The sequence below is a fragment of the Oncorhynchus kisutch genome, linkage group LG20 (assembly GCF_002021735.2).
Source record: "Oncorhynchus kisutch isolate 150728-3 linkage group LG20, Okis_V2, whole genome shotgun sequence".
Classification (NCBI taxonomy): Eukaryota; Metazoa; Chordata; class Actinopteri; order Salmoniformes; family Salmonidae; genus Oncorhynchus; species Oncorhynchus kisutch.
Window position 1 is genome coordinate 1,460,895 of NC_034193.2, and position 16,603 is coordinate 1,477,497.

The 16,603-nt window shown below is 44.9% G+C and overlaps 1 protein-coding gene across 1 annotated transcript in view; it reads left to right on the plus strand.

The window, feature by feature from the left end:
- The window catches only part of lyst (lysosomal trafficking regulator), a 256,589-nt gene that overhangs the window by 179,973 nt on the left and 60,013 nt on the right, over window positions 1-16,603 (plus strand). Inside the window, 5 exon segments of the mRNA XM_031799602.1 lie at window positions 5,047-5,214; window positions 5,683-5,874; window positions 7,596-7,825; window positions 13,398-13,607; window positions 14,343-14,519. Coding sequence (XP_031655462.1) covers window positions 5,047-5,214; window positions 5,683-5,874; window positions 7,596-7,825; window positions 13,398-13,607; window positions 14,343-14,519 — 977 coding nt within the window.

Here is a 16,603-nt window from a genome sequence, read left to right on the forward strand (position 1 = left end):
TCATTTTAGAGAACTTGGCAATACGTTCAAGCTACTGACAACAGACAGAAATGCATTTTATCGATGGCAGTTTGAATGCACAGAGATACCGTGACGAGATCCTGAGGTCCATTGTCGTGCCATTCATCCGCAAACTATTTAAAATTGTTGCGCATATATTTATGTTCGGTGTATTATGACCCGTCTGAGATGTTTAGTGAAATAGTTACAGTTGAAGTCAGAAGTTTACATACATCTTAGCCAAATACATTTAAACTCAGTTTTTCACAATTCCTGACATTTAATCCTAGTAACAATGCCCTGTCTTAGGTCAGTTAGGATCACCACTTTATTTTAAGAATGTGAAATGTCAGAATAATAGTAGAAGGAATGATTAATTTCAGCTTTTATTTCTTTCATCACATTCCCAGGGGGTCAGAAGTTTACATACACACAATTAGTATTTGGCAGAATTGCCTTTAAATTGTTTAACTTGGGTCAAATGTTTCGGGTAGCCTTCCACAAGCTTCCCACAATAAGTTGTGAGAATTTTGGCCCATTCTTCCTGACAGAGCTGGTGTAACTGAGTCAGGTTTGTAGGCCTCCTTGCTTGCACACACTTTTTCAGTTCTGCCCACAAATATTCTATAGGATTGAAGTCAGGGCTTTGTGATGGCCACTCCAATAGCTTGACTTTGTTGTCCTTAAGCCATTTTGCCACAAATTTGGAAGTATGCTTGGGGTCATTGTCCATTTGGAAGACCCATTTGCTTCAATATATTCACATACTTTTCCTTCCTCATGAAGCCATCTATTTTGTGAAGTGCACTAGTCCCTCCTGCAGCAAAGCACCCCCACAACATGATGCTGCCACCCCTGTGCTTCATGGTCGGGATGGTGTTCTTCAGCTTGCAATCCTCCCCTTTTTCCTCCAAACATAACAATGGTCATTATGGCCAAACAGTTCTATTTTTGTTTCATCAGACCAGAGGACATTTCTCCAAAAAGTATGATCTTTGTCCCCATGTGCAGTTGCAAACCGTAGTCTGGCTTTTTTATGGTGGTTTTGGAGCAGTGGCTTCTTTCTTGCTGGGTGGCCTTTCAGGTTATGTCGATATAGGACTCGTTTTACTGTGGATATAGATACTTTTGTACCTGTTTCCTCCAGCATATTCAAGGTCCTTTGCTGCTGTTCTTGGATTGATTTGCACTTTTCACACCAAAGTACTTTCATCTCTAGGAGACAGAACGCATCTCGTTCCTGAGCAGTATGACGGCTGCTCCTAAGGATGTACCAGGCCTGTGGAGGTCTACAATTTTTTTCTGAGGTCTTGACTGATTTCTTGACTGATTTCTTTTGATTTTCAAATGTCGTCAAGCAAAGAGGTACTGAGTTTGAAGGTAGGCCTTGAAATACATCCACAGGTACACCTCCAATTGACTAAAATTATGTCAATTAGCCTATTATAAGCTTCTAAAGCCATGACATCATCTTCTGGAATTTTCCAAGCTGTTTAAAGGCCCAGTCAACTTAGTGTATGTAAACTTCTGACCCACTGGAATTGTGATACAGTGAATTATAAGTTAAATAATCTGTCTGTAAACAATTGTTGGAAAAATGACTTGTGTCATGCACAAAGTAGATGTCCTAACCGACTTGCCAAAAATATAGTTTGTTAACAAGAAATTTGTGGTTGAAAAACTAGTTTTAATGACTCCAACCTAAGTGGATGTAAACTAGTTTTAATGACCCCAAACTAAGTGGATGTAAACTAGTTTTAATGACTCCAACCTGTAAACTTCCGACTTCAACTGTATGAGCAGTCTGAGATGTTTAGTAAAATGGTTATGACCGGACTGAATGTTATTGTGACCAGTCTGAGATGTTATCTTGACCGGACTGAGATGTTATCTTGACCGGACTGAGATGTTATCGTGACCGGTCTGAGATGTTATCGTGAAAACGTTATTATGACTAGATGTCCACCGATTATGATTTTTTTCCCAGAGGGGAACTCCACCCCCCCCCCCCCATTCACCTTTCACACATTAACATGTCCAATACCTCAAATGAAAGATAAACATCTTGTTCATCTACCCATCATGTCCGATTTTTTAAATGTTTTACTGCGAAAACGCAACATATATTTATGTTAGACCACCACCAAATCAAAGGGAAAACGCAGCCATTTTTTCCAGCCAAAGATGTTCACAAAAGCAGGATTAGAGATAAAATGAATCACTAACCTTTTGAAAATCTTCATCAGATGACACTCATATGACATGTTACACAATACATTGATGTTTTGTTCGATAATATGCATATTTATATCCACAAATCTCGGTTTACATTGACGCCATGTTCAGAAATGTCTCCAAAATAGCCGGAGGGATTATAGAAAGCTACGCCAGATAACAGAAATACTCATCATAAACTTTGTCTAAAGATACATGTTCTACATATAATTAAAGATACACTGGTTCTTAATGTAACCGCTGTGTCACATTTTTTTCAACGTTACGGAAAAAGCCTACCATGCAATAATCTGAGACAGCGCTCAGACGTAAAAGTATTTCTCCGCCATGTTGGAGTCAACAGAAATTACATCATAAATATTCCCTTACCTTTGATGATCTTTCATCAGAATGCAGTGCAAGGAATCCTAGTTCCACAATAAATTGTTGTTTTCTTCCATAATGTCCATTACTAGTGTCCAATTAGCTGCATTTGCTACCACTTTCAGCTCACGTGCCCATAAGCTGACGCCGGTCAAGGACAACTCGCACGAAAACTTCAAAAATATATATTCCAGGTCGAATAAACTGGTCAAACTAAGTAGAGAATCAATCTTCAGGATGTTATTTTCATATATATCCAATAACGTTCCAACCGGATCATACGTTTTCAGCTGCAGCCAAATGGAACGACGGTGGCACCCACAGAGAAATGCGCCACAGGAAAATGGCATTCTGTCGGGACAGTGACTATTTCCCCTCCCATTCGGTCAAAGTTCACACCAAAAGCTCCATTCCACTTTCTACTGAATTCATCCAAAGTGAAAATACTGCCCCCTATCCTCAACGAGTTTTAATCTAACAGTTTTCATTTATTCTAATAATGACAATTACAACAATACTGAATGAACACTTATTTTAACTTAATATAATACATCAATAAAATCAATTTAGCCTCAAATAAATAATGCAAAAATAAAGTGTTGGAGAAGAAAGTAAAAGTGCAATATGTGCCATGTAAGAAAGCTAACGTTTAAGTTCCTTGCTCAGAACATGAGAACACATGAAAGCTGGTGGTTCCTTTTAACATGAGACTTCAATATTCCAAGGTAAGAAGTTTTAGGTTGTAGTTATTATATGATTTATAGGACAATTTCTCTCTCTACCATTTTTATTTCATTAACCTTTGACTATTGGATGTTCTTATAGGCACTTTAGTATTGCCAGTGTAACAGTATAGCTTCCGTCCCTCTCTACACTCCTCCCTGGGCTCGAACCAGGAACACAACAACAGCCACACTCGAAGCAGAGTTGCGCATCGCTCCACAAAAGCCGCGGCCCTTGCAGAGCAAGGGGAACAACCACTCCAAGTCTCAGAGCGAGTGACGTTTGAAACGCTATTAGCGCGCGCTAACTAGCTAGCCATTTCACATCGGTTACACCAGCCTAATCTCAGGAGTTGATAGGCTTGAAGTCATAAACAGCTCAATGCTTGAAGCACAACGAAGAGCTGCTGTCATACGCAGTAAAGTGCAGTTTGAATAAATGCTTACGAGCCTGCTGCTGCCTACCACCGCTCAGTCAGACTGCTCTATCAAATCATAGACTTAATTATAACATAATAACACACAGAAATACGAGCCTTTGGTCATTAATATGGTCGAATCCGGAAACTATCATCTCGAAAACAAGACGTTTATTCTTTCAGTGAAATACGGAACCGTTCCGTATTTTATCTAACGGGTGGCATCCATAAGTCTAAATAATCCTGTTACATTGCACAACCTTCAATGTTATGTCATAATTACGTAAAATTCTGGCAAATTAGGCGGCCCAAATTGTTGCATATACACGGACTCTGCGTGCAATGAACGCAAGAGAAGTGACACAATTTCACCTGGTTAATATTGCCTGCTAACCTGGATTTAATTATGCAGGTTTCAAAATATATACTTCTGTGTATTGATTTTAAGTAAGGCATTGATATTTATGGTTAGGCACACATTGGAGCAACGATATGCACAGCATCAATTATATGCAACGCAGGACACGCTAGATAAACTAGTAATATCATCAACCATGTGTAGTTAACTAGTGATTATGATTGATTGATTGTTTTTTATAAGAAAAGTTTAATGCTAGCTAGCACCTTACCTTGGCTTCTACTGCATTCGCATAACAGGCAGTCTCCTTGTGGAGTGCAATGAAGAGCATTGGACTAGTGTAACGTTGGACTAGTGTAAGGTTGCAAGATTGGATCCCCCGAGCTGACAAGGTGAAAATCTGTCGTTCTGCCCCTGAACGAAGCAGTTAACCCACTGTTCCTAGGCCGTCATTGAAAATAAGAATGTGTTCTTAACTGACTTGCCTAGTTAAATAAAGATTAAATAAAAGTGTAAAAAAAAAATATATTTTTTAAAAATCGGCCAAATCGGCGTCCAAAAATACTATTTCTGATTGAAAACTTGAAATCGGCCCTAATTAATTGTCCATTCCGATTAATCGATTAACCGGTTGACCTCTAATTATGACCAGACTGAGATGTTATGACCAGACTGAGATGTTATGACCAGACTGAGATGTTATGACCAGACTGAGATGTTTAGTGAAATAGTTATTATGACCAGACAGAGATGTTATGACCAGACAGAGATGTTATTGTGACCAGAGTGAGATGTTATGACCAGACAAAGATGTTTAGTGAAATAGTTATTATGACCAGTCTGAGGCCATCACTGGTCAGTCTTCCATTCTTGTCATTTCCTAATCAGGTGTTACCTGTTATCTACCCTGCATCTCACCTGTGTATCCCCCCCTCCTCCTCCCTCCAAGGTTCCATGGCAATGGTTATGAGAGACTGCATCATTCCCCGTACTCCACGGCAGCACTACTGTTCGTACGGCCAGATCCCCCTGCCTCCCCCCTTCTGCTTCCTGTCTGAGACCTCCCCCCTCCCCTCCCCCACCGACACCGCTTCCTATGTGTTCCTATGTGACTCAGGTAGCCACGCTGGGATCTGGGACCCGGTGCCCTCTCGCTCTCTGTCTGGAGGCGAACATTATCCCCCCAGAACCCTAACTCTTGCTGTGACCTACTCATCCTTCCTATAATCCTAGTCTCTGCTCTACTGCATGGAAAGAGCAGAGGGATAGGACTCGCCCAGTACACACAGACATTACTGGTGCCCGTGTGTGTGTGTGTGTGCGTGTGCAGACTACACATGTGAACGTTCTCACCCTAACCTGTTTGAAGATTTCAGTTCATACTTATGGCATGTAGATTCCTGGTAAAACATTCCGCACAGAGAATCTAGTCCATGTCAAGCCTGACATGTGATGAAGAGATGCTAGCAGCATGTAATGCAAGTTTACTAAGCATTCTCTGTAGGATCACCTGTGTGTGATTAACACTTGCTTTGCCCTCAACGTTGGAATCACCTCCTATAATACACGTTGCCTGTATCCCCAGGTCGGCGTCGCTTCTCCCTGGCCCAGTCAGACAGCCTTCTGACCAGGATGCGTTCTGTAGCCAGTGATGAGCTGAACCAGATGATGCAGAGAAGAATGAGTCAGGAGAACCCCATCAGAGCATCAGAGACTGAGTTCATACAGAGACTACAGAGACTGGTGGTGCTGGCTGTCAACAGGCTCATCTATCATGGTAAATATGGTAAAACAGGCTCATCTATCATGGTGAATATGGTAAAACAGGCTCATCTATAATGGTAAAAACAGGCTCATCTATCATGGTAAATATGGTAAAACAGGCTCATCTATCATGGTAAATATGGTAAAACAGGCTCATCTATCATGGTAAATATGGTAAAACAGGCTCATCTATAATGGTAAATATGGTAAAAACAGGCTCATCTATCATGGTAAAAACAGGCTCATCTATCATGGTAAATATGGTAAAACAGGCTCATCTATCATGGTAAAAACAGGCTCATCTATCATGGTAAATATGGTAAAACAGGCTCATCTATCATGGTAAATATGGTAAAAACAGGCTCATCTATCATGGTAAAAACAGGCTCATCTATCATGGTAAAAACAGGCTCATCTATCATGGTAAATATGGTAAAACAGGCTCATCTATAATGGTAAAAAACAGGCTCATCTATCATGATAAATATGGTAAAACAGGCTCATCTATCATGGTAAATATGGTAAAACAGGCTCATCTATCATGGTAAATATGGTAAAACAGGCTCATCTATAATGGTAAATATGGTAAAAACAGGCTCATCTATCATGGTAAAAACAGGCTCATCTATCATGGTAAATATGGTAAAACAGGCTCATCTATCATGGTAAATATGGTAAAACAGGCCCATCTATCATGGTAAATATGGTAAAACAGACTCATCTATCATGAACACTGTTTGACTGAAAGAGAGATGCGTGCTGGCAGGTGATAAAGACCTCTGATCACGGATAATAAATAAATACATTATTGTGTCAGAATCATTCTCAATATCTCTTTACAATACTCATTTTGTCTGAGTACTCGGCACACCCCTACCAGATAGTAAATGGATTAATTCTAGTGTGGCTATACTTTAGTGTTTCAAGTTGTTGTGCTGTCTTCCCATTCTGACTAATAAGGTATTATTCTTCCTTCTCCTCCACCTCTGTCCCCCCTCTCCTCCTCCACCTCTGTCCCCCTCTCCTCCTCCACCTCTGTCCCCCCTCTCCGCCTCCACCTCTGTCCCCCCTCTCCACCTCTGTCCCCCCTCTCCACCTCTGTCCCCCCTCTCCACCTCTGTCCCCCCCTCTCCACCTCTGTCCCCCTCTCCTCCTCCACCTCTGTCCCCCCTCTCCTCCTCCACCTCTGTCCCCCCTCTCCTCCTCCACCTCTGTCCCCCCTCTCCTCCTCCACCTCTGTCCCCCCTCTCCTCCTCCACCTCTGTCCCCCCTCTCCTCCTCCACCTCTGTCCCCCCTCTCCTCCTCCACCTCTGTCCCCCCTCTCCTCCTCCACCTCTGTCCCCCCTCTCCTCCTCCACCTCTGTCCCCCCTCTCCTCCTCCACCTCTGTTCCCCCTCTCCTTCTCCACCTCTGTCCCCCTCTCCTCCTCCACCTCTGTCCCCCCTCTCCTCCTCTCCTCCTCCACCTCTGTCCCCCCTCTCCTCCTCCACCTCTGTCCCCCCCTCTCCTCCTCCACCTCTGTCCCCCCCTCTCCTCCTCCACCTCTGTCCCCCCTCTCCTCCTCCACCTCTGTCCCCCCTCTCCTCCTCCACCTCTGTCCCCCTCTCCTCCTCCACCTCTGTCCCCCCTCTCCTCCTCCACCTCTGTCCCCCCTCTCCTCCTCCACCTCTGTTCCCCCTCTCCTCCTCCACCTCTGTTCCCCCTCTCCTCCTCCACCTCTGTTCCCTTTCCAGACGTGAGCCAAGACTTCTATGACCTGCTGAACTTCCCAGACTCCCCGGACCACCACCTGACCCCTGACCCTGTCGACCACGCCCCCGAGGAGGAAGGCTCCATCCCCGGCTCATCAGGCCACACCCCTGGCCCGCCCTCTCCCCTCCCCTTCCCCCTTCCCCCGGCCAACATGAAGAGTTTCCAGAAAGACATCCTCAGACTGATGATGGACGGGATCAAGATCAGTCTGGTTAGTGGTGGTTATAACCAGTCTGGTAGTGGTAGTTATAATCAGTCTGGTTAGTGGCGGTTATAACCAGTCTGGTTAGTGGCGGTTATAACCAGTCTGGTTAGTGGCGGTTATAACCAGTCTGGTTAGTGGCGGTTATAACCAGTCTGGCTTCCCTCAGAGGAAAAGACAAAGAACAACTTGGAGAAGCAAATGAGAGGAGCTAACAACTAAAGGATATCCATGAGAACATAGTTAAAATACTCAATGCTCACCACAACAAACTGTTGCAATCTGTTGTTAACGAAGTAGATTTGCTTGACAGGAATGTAGTCTATCGTGTCAGCAATGTGTATGCATGCCGAGCGTGTGGAAAAACAGGACAACAAAACGGTCCTTCTTGAAACAAAGGTGCAAACTTTAGAAGTTCAACTGGAACCGATTAGCACACTAGACTACATACAGTGGTGCCCAAGACCAGCTTATCCTTTTTCTGCTCCTTTTCGTTTCTCTCCCCTGTCCTTCTCTGTGAAGTAGCGATGGAATTAGCCGATTCCAATGAGATACAGGACAGAATACAATATAAAAGAGGAAATATAGCACATACACTACATAGCCAAAAGTATGTAGACATGTAGACATCATCTCATTCCAAAATCATGGGCCTTAATATGGAGTTGGTCCCCCCTTTGCTGCTATAACAGCCTCCACTCTTCTGGGAAGGCTTTCCACTAGATGTTGGAACATTGCTGTTATAACAGCCTCCACTCTTCTGGGAAGGCTTTCCACTAGATGTAGGAACATTGCTGCTATAACAGCCTCCACTCTTCTGGGAAGGCTTTCCACTAGATGTTGGAACATTGCTGTTATAACACTCTTCTGGGAAGGCTTTCCACTAGATGTAGGAACATTGCTGCTATAACAGCCTCCACTCTTCTGGGAAGGCTTTCCACTAGATGTTGGAACATTGCTGCTATAACAGCCTCCTCTCTTCTGGGAAGGGTTTCCACTAGATGTTGGAACATTGCTGCTATAACAGCCTCCACTCTTCTGGGAAGGCTTTCCACTAGATGTTGGAACATTGCTGCTATAACAGCCTCCACTCTCCTGGGAAGGCTTTCCACTAGATGTTGGAACATTGCTGCTATAACAGCCTCCACTCTTCTGGGAAGGCTTTCCACTAGATGTAGGAACATTGCTGCTATAACAGCCTCCACTCTTCTGGGAAGGCTTTCCACTAGATGTTGGAACATTGCTGCTATAACAGCCTCCACTCTCCTGGGAAGGCTTTCCACTAGATGTTGGAACATTGCTGCTATAACAGCCTCCACTCTTCTGGGAAGGCTTTCCACTAGATGTTGGAACATTGCTGCTATAACAGCCTCCACTCTCCTGGGAAGGCTTTCCACTAGATGTAGGAACATTGCTGCTATAACAGCCTCCACTCTTCTGGGAAGGCTTTCCACTAGATGTTGGAACATTGCTGTTATAACACTCTTCTGGGAAGGCTTTCCACTAGATGTTGGAACATTGCTGTTATAACACTCTTCTGGGAAGGCTTTCCACTAGATGTAGGAACATTGCTGCTATAACAGCCTCCACTCTTCTGGGAAGGCTTTCCACTAGATGTTGGAACATTGCTGCTATAACAGCCTCCACTCTTCTGGGAAGGCATTCCACTAGATGTTGGAACATTGCTGCTATAACAGCCTCCACTCTCCTGGGAAGGCTTTCCACTAGATGTAGGAACATTGCTGCTATAACAGCCTCCACTCTTCTGGGAAGGCTTTCCACTAGATGTTGGAACATTTCTGCTATAACAGCCTCCCCTCTTCTGGGAAGGCTTTCCACTAGATGTAGGAACATTGCTGCTATAACAGCCTCCTCTCTTCTGGGAAGGCTTTCCACTAGATGTAGGAACATTGCTGCTATAACAGCCTCCACTCTCCTGGGAAGACTTTCCACTAGATGTAGGAACATTGCTGCTATAACAGCCTCCTCTCTTCTGGGAAGGCTTTCCACTAGATGTAGGAACATTGCTGCTATAACAGCCTCCACTCTCCTGGGAAGACTTTCCACTAGATGTAGGAACATTGCTGCTATAACAGCCTCCACTCTCCTGGGAAGACTTTCCACTAGATGTAGGAACATTGCTGCTATAACAGCCTCCACTCTTCTGGGAAGGCTTTCCACTAGATGTAGGAACATTGCTGCTATAACAGCCCCCACTCTTCTGGGAAGGCTTTCCACTAGATGTTGGAACATTGCTGCTATAACAGCCTCCTCTCTTCTGGGAAGGCTTTCCACTAGATGTTGGAACATTGCTGCTATAACAGCCTCCACTCTTCTGGGAAGGCTTTCCACTAGATGTAGGAACATTGCTGCTATAACAGCCTCCTCTCTTCTGGGAAGGCTTTCCACTAGATGTAGGAACATTGCTGCTATAACAGCCTCCTCTCTTCTGGGAAGGCTTTCCACTAGATGTAGGAACATTGCTGCTATAACAGCCTCCACTCTCCTGGGAAGACTTTCCACTAGATGTAGGAACATTGCTGCTATAACAGCCTCCTCTCTTCTGGGAAGGCTTTCCACTAGATGTAGGAACATTGCTGCTATAACAGCCTCCACTCTTCTGGGAAGGCTTTCCACTAGATGTAGGAACATTGCTGCTATAACAGCCTCCACTCTCCTGGGAAGACTTTCCACTAGATGTAGGAACATTGCTGCTATAACAGCCTCCACTCTCCTGGGAAGACTTTCCACTAGATGTAGGAACATTGCTGCTATAACAGCCTCCACTCTTCTGGGAAGGCTTTCCACTAGATGTAGGAACATTGCTGCTATAACAGCCCCCACTCTTCTGGGAAGGCTTTCCACTAGATGTTGGAACATTGCTGCTATAACAGCCTCCTCTCTTCTGGGAAGGCTTTCCACTAGATGTTGGAACATTGCTGCTATAACAGCCTCCACTCTTCTGGGAAGGCTTTCCACTAGATGTAGGAACATTGCTGCTATAACAGCCTCCTCTCTTCTGGGAAGGCTTTCCACTAGATGTAGGAACATTGCTGCTATAACAGCCTCCTCTCTTCTGGGAAGGCTTTCCACTAGATGTAGGAACATTGCTGCTATAACAGCCTCCACTCTCCTGGGAAGACTTTCCACTAGATGTAGGAACATTGCTGCTATAACAGACTCCTCTCTTCTGGGAAGGCTTTCCACTAGATGTAGGAACATTGCTGCTATAACAGCCTCCACTCTTCTGGGAAGGCTTTCCACTAGATGTAGGAACATTGCTGCTATAACAGCCTCCACTCTCCTGGGAAGACTTTCCACTAGATGTAGGAACATTGCTGCTATAACAGCCTCCACTCTCCTGGGAAGACTTTCCACTAGATGTAGGAACATTGCTGCTATAACAGCCTCCACTCTTCTGGGAAGGCTTTCCACTAGATGTAGGAACATTGCTGCTATAACAGCCTCCACTCTTCTGGGAAGGCTTTCCACTAGATGTTGGAACATTGCTGTTATAACACTCTTCTGGGAAGGCTTTCCACTAGATGTTGGAACATTGCTGTTATAACACTCTTCTGGGAAGGCTTTCCACTAGATGTAGGAACATTGCTGCTATAACAGCCTCCACTCTTCTGGGAAGGCTTTCCACTAGATGTTGGAACATTGCTGCTATAACAGCCTCCACTCTTCTGGGAAGGCATTCCACTAGATGTTGGAACATTGCTGCTATAACAGCCTCCACTCTCCTGGGAAGGCTTTCCACTAGATGTAGGAACATTGCTGCTATAACAGCCTCCACTCTTCTGGGAAGGCTTTCCACTAGATGTTGGAACATTGCTGCTATAACAGCCTCCACTCTTCTGGGAAGGCTTTCCACTAGATGTTGGAACATTGCTGCTATAACAGCCTCCTCTCTTCTGGGAAGGCTTTCCACTAGATGTTGGAACATTGCTGCTATAACAGACTCCACTCTTCTGGGAAGGCTTTCCACTAGATGTTGGAACATTGCTGCTATAACAGCCTCCACTCTTCTGGGAAGGCTTTCCACTAGATGTTGGAACATTGCTGCTATAACAGCCTCCACTCTTCTGGGAAGGCTTTCCACTAGATGTTGGAACATTGCTGCTATAACAGCCTCCACTCTCCTGGGAAGGCTTTCCACTAGATGTTGGAACATTGCTGCTATAACAGTCTCCACTCTTCTGGGAAGGCTTTCCACTAGATGTTGGAACATTGCTGTTATAACACTCTTCTGGGAAGGCTTTCCACTAGATGTAGGAACATTGCTGCTATAACAGCCTCCACTCTTCTGGGAAGGCTTTCCACTAGATGTTGGAACATTGCTGTTATAACACTCTCCTGGGAAGGCTTTCCACTAGATGTTGGAACATTGCTGCTATAACAGTCTCCACTCTCCTGGGAAGGCTTTCCACTAGACGTTGGAACATTGCTGCTACAACAGCCTCCACTCTCCTGGGAAGGCTTTCCACTAGATGTAGGAACATTGCTGCTATAACAGCCTCCACTCTTCTGGGAAGGCTTTCCACTAGATGTTGGAACATTGCTGCTATAACAGCCTCCACTCTCCTGGGAAGGCTTTCCACTAGATGTAGGAACATTGCTGCTATAACAGCCTCCACTCTCCTGGGAAGGCTTTCCACTAGATGTAGGAACATTGCTGCTATAACAGCCTCCACTCTCCTGGGAAGGCTTTCCACTAGATGTTGGAACATTGCTGCTATAACAGCCTCCACTCTCCTGGGAAGGCTTTCCACTAGATGTTGGAACATTGCTGTTATAACACTCTCCTGGGAAGGCTTTCCACTAGATGTTGGAACATTGCTGTTATAACACTCTCCTGGGAAGGCTTTCCACTAGATGTTGGAACATTGCTGTTATAACACTCTCCTGGGAAGGCTTTCCACTAGATGTTGGAACATTGCTGTTATAACACTCTCCTGGGAAGGCTTTCCACTAGATGTTGGAACATTGCTGTTATAACACTCTCCTGGGAAGGCTTTCCACTAGATGTTGGAACATTGCTGTTATAACACTCTCCTGGGAAGGCTTTCCACTAGATGTTGGAACATTGCTGTTATAACACTCTCCTGGGAAGGCTTTCCACTAGATGTAGGAACATTGCTGTTATAACACTCTCCTGGGAAGGCTTTCCACTAGATGTAGGAACATTGCTGTGGGGACTTGCTTCCATTCAGCCACAAGAGCATTAGTGAGGCCGTCCACTGATGTTGAGCGATTAGGTCTGGTTCTCAGTTGACGTTCCAAATCATCCTAAAGGTGTTTGATGGGGTTGAGGTCAGGGCTCTGTGCAGGCCAGTCAAGTTCTTCCACACCGATCTTGACAAACCATTGCTGTATGGACCGCTCTTTGTGCACGGGGGCGTTGCCATGTGTGACCAGGCACTAGGGATTGAGGTGTAGAGGAGATGTAGTCATTGTTTGTGTCAGTTGTTGTTCGTATGTATATGTCGTCTTTTTTCTTATTTTGGTTTGAAAAGGGGGGGGAACATATTATACACAATGACTTCCTCATAATGTGGGACTATGGTTGTTCTCCCAGGGCAGTACGGGCCGTGGTGGGGCCCCCAGGCAGCAGTGGAGGAGGATCCTGTGGTCATGTCGGGACACCTTCAGGGTTCAGATCGGACGTCTCTTGGTGCACACCCTCTCCCCTGCATTACCCCTCAGGGACAGGAAGGAGGCTCTAGAGTTTGTGTTCGACCCTGCAAACCCTGACTTCCTCAAGGAGAGCCTCAGCCCCGGGTTAGAGGTAAGAGGTCGGGGGTCGCTGTTAGGGCTGAGCCCAAACATCCTCAGGGAGAGCCTCAGCCCCAGGTGAGAGGATGAGAGTGAGAGAGTGAATGAATGAAAGGTTGAGAGAGTGATCGAGAGAGAGCAAGATTGAAAGAGAGAGGGCGAGAGAGAGAGGGCAGGCGAGAGAGAGTGAGGGCAAGATTGAAAGAGAGGGCAGGCGAGAGAGAGTGAGAGAGAGCAAGATTGAAAGAGAGAGGGCAGGCGAGTGAGAGCCAGATTGAAAGAGAGAGGGCAGGCGAGAGAGAGTGAGAGCAAGATTGAAAGAGAGAGGGCGAGAGAGAGAGGGCAGGCGAGAGAGAGTGAGAGCAAGATTGAGAGAGAGAGGGCAGGCGAGAGAGAGTGAGAGCAAGATTGAGAGAGAGAGGGCAGGCGAGAGTGAGAGCAAGATTGAAAGAGAGGGCAGGTGAGAGAGAGTGAGAGCAAGATTGAAAGAGAGAGGGCAGGCGAGAGAGTGAGAGCAAGATTGAAAGAGAGAGGGCGAGAGGGCGAGAGAGAGAGAGGGCGAGAGAGAGAGAGGGCGAGAGAGAGAGAGGGCGAGGGAGAGAGGGCGAGGGAGGGAGGGCGAGGTTACTCAAGCACTCACATTGACTCACAAACCCTTCTCCCCCTCCCCTCTCTCTTTCCCTCTCTCTCTCTCCTCTCTCCCACTCCTCTCTCCCCCTCCCCTCCCCTCTTTCCTCTCCTCTCTCAGCATGGTCCCAAGCTAGCCATGTATCTGTATGAGATGCTCCATGACCATAAAGATGCTCTGACCAAAGAGGAGCAGAGTACTCTGGGCAATTTCATGACGTCACTGAAGTTGTGGGGTCATCGCTGCATCCCGCCCAGCGCACCGCACAAACCAGACCTACTCAAGGCTATCAAAGAGGTAACCTTTACCCTGACCCTATAACCTTAACCTTACTCTATAATACAGGTAGGCAAACTACGGCCCACAGGCCGGATCCAGCCCGGGGGAGGTTTGAGTAAAAAAAATATATATACATATATTCTGTAAAACTTCAATTCATCAACCGGGTGTTTTTTGCTTTAATCACTGAACGGGCTTCTATTTGAGACGGGCTTCTATTTGAGACGGGCTTCTATTTGAGACGGGCTTCTATTTGAGACGGGCTTCTATTTGAGACGGGCTTCTATTTGAGACGGGCTTCTATTTGAGACGGGCTTCTATTTGAGACGGGCTTCTATTTGAGACGGGCTTCTATTTGAGACGGGCTTCTATTTGAGACGGGCTTCTATTTGAGACGGGCTTCTATTTGAGACGGGCTTCTATTTGAGACGGGCTTCTATTTGAGACGGGCTTCTATTTGAGACGGGCTTCTATTTAGAGACGGGCTTCTATTTAAAGACGGGCTGCTATTTTGAGACGGGCTTCTATTTAGAGAAAGGCTTCTATTTCCTTAATGTACACAACATAGTTTACATAGTTCATTTAACTCCACCATTCATTTCCTGCACTAATGTGTTATCATTTACACACTGTGTCACATTTATTTTGTCTTAGTATGCCTCAAAAACATAAACACCTTTTCCTTGACTGAATAATTATACTCCTCTTTTTCTGTATTTTCATCAGTTCTTACTTTCGCCACTTGAGGGCGATCACTTAATTGCTGGGGGTCTGTACTCCCAAAGTTGACTGTTTTCGTGCTTACCAGGCTTCTATTTATTTATTTGCCAGTTAGCTAGCAGTTCTCAGCTGTTAGCAGCCAATGGCTAGCAGTTCTCAGCTGTTAGCAGCCAATGGCTAGCAGTTCTCAGCTGTTAGCAGCCAATGGCTAGCAGTTCTCAGCTGTTAGCAGCCAATGGCTAGCAGTTCTCAGCTGTTAGCAGCCAATGGCTAGCAGTTCTCAGCTGTTAGCAGCCAATGGCTAGCAGTTCTGTCGATAAAAATTGTCGTAATTTTTTTGTCATTCCTGAATTATTTAATGTAACAAGTCAAACATTAAACCTTGTAAACAATTCATGGTAACAAATCATTTAGACCAGGCGTTTATCTGAAACAGGTGTTTACTTGCTGAAATGCCATTGCTCGGCTATTATTAGGGACAGGAGGCTATTTGAGACTTGCCGTTTCATTTAGATACTGAAACATGTAAAGGTTTGGTCCCATGTTTCATGTAAAGGTTTGGTCCCATGTTTCATGTAAAGGTTTGGTCCCATGTTTCATGTAAAGGTTTGGTCCCATGTTTCATGTAAAGGTTTGGTCCCATGTTTCATGTAAAGGTTTGGTCCCATGTTTCATGTAAAGGTTTGGTCCCATGTTTCATGTAAAGGTTTGGTCCCATGTTTCATGTAAAGGTTTGGTCCCATGTTTCATGTAAAGGTTTGGTCCCATGTTTCATGTAAAGGTTTGGTCCCATGTTTCATGTAAAGGTTTGGTCCCATGTTTCATGTAAAGGTTTGGTCCCATGTTTCATGTAAAGGTTTGGTCCCATGTTTCATGTAAAGGTTTGGTCCCATGTTTCATGTAAAGGTTGGTCCCATGTTTCATGTAAAGGTTTGGTCCCATGTTTCATGTAAAGGTTTGGTCCCATGTTTCATGTAAAGGTTTGGTCCCATGTTTCATGTAAAGGTTTGGTCCCATGTTTCATGTAAAGGTTTGGTCCCATGTTTCATGTAAAGGTTTGGTCCCATGTTTCATGTAAAGGTTTGGTCCCATGTTTCATGTAAAGGTTTGGTCCCATGTTTCATGTAAAGGTTTGGTCCCATGTTTCATGTAAAGGTTTGGTCCCATGTTTCATGTAAAGGTTTGGTCCCATGTTTCATGTAAAGGTTTGGTCCATGTTTCATGTAAAGGTTTGGTCCCATGTTTCATGTAAAGGTTTGGTCCCATGTTTCATGAGCTGAAATAAAAGATCCCAGAAATGTTATGGTGTAGGCAGGCATAAGCTACAGACTACGAACACAATTTAAATTTGTCAATGGCAATTTGAATGAACAGAGATACCG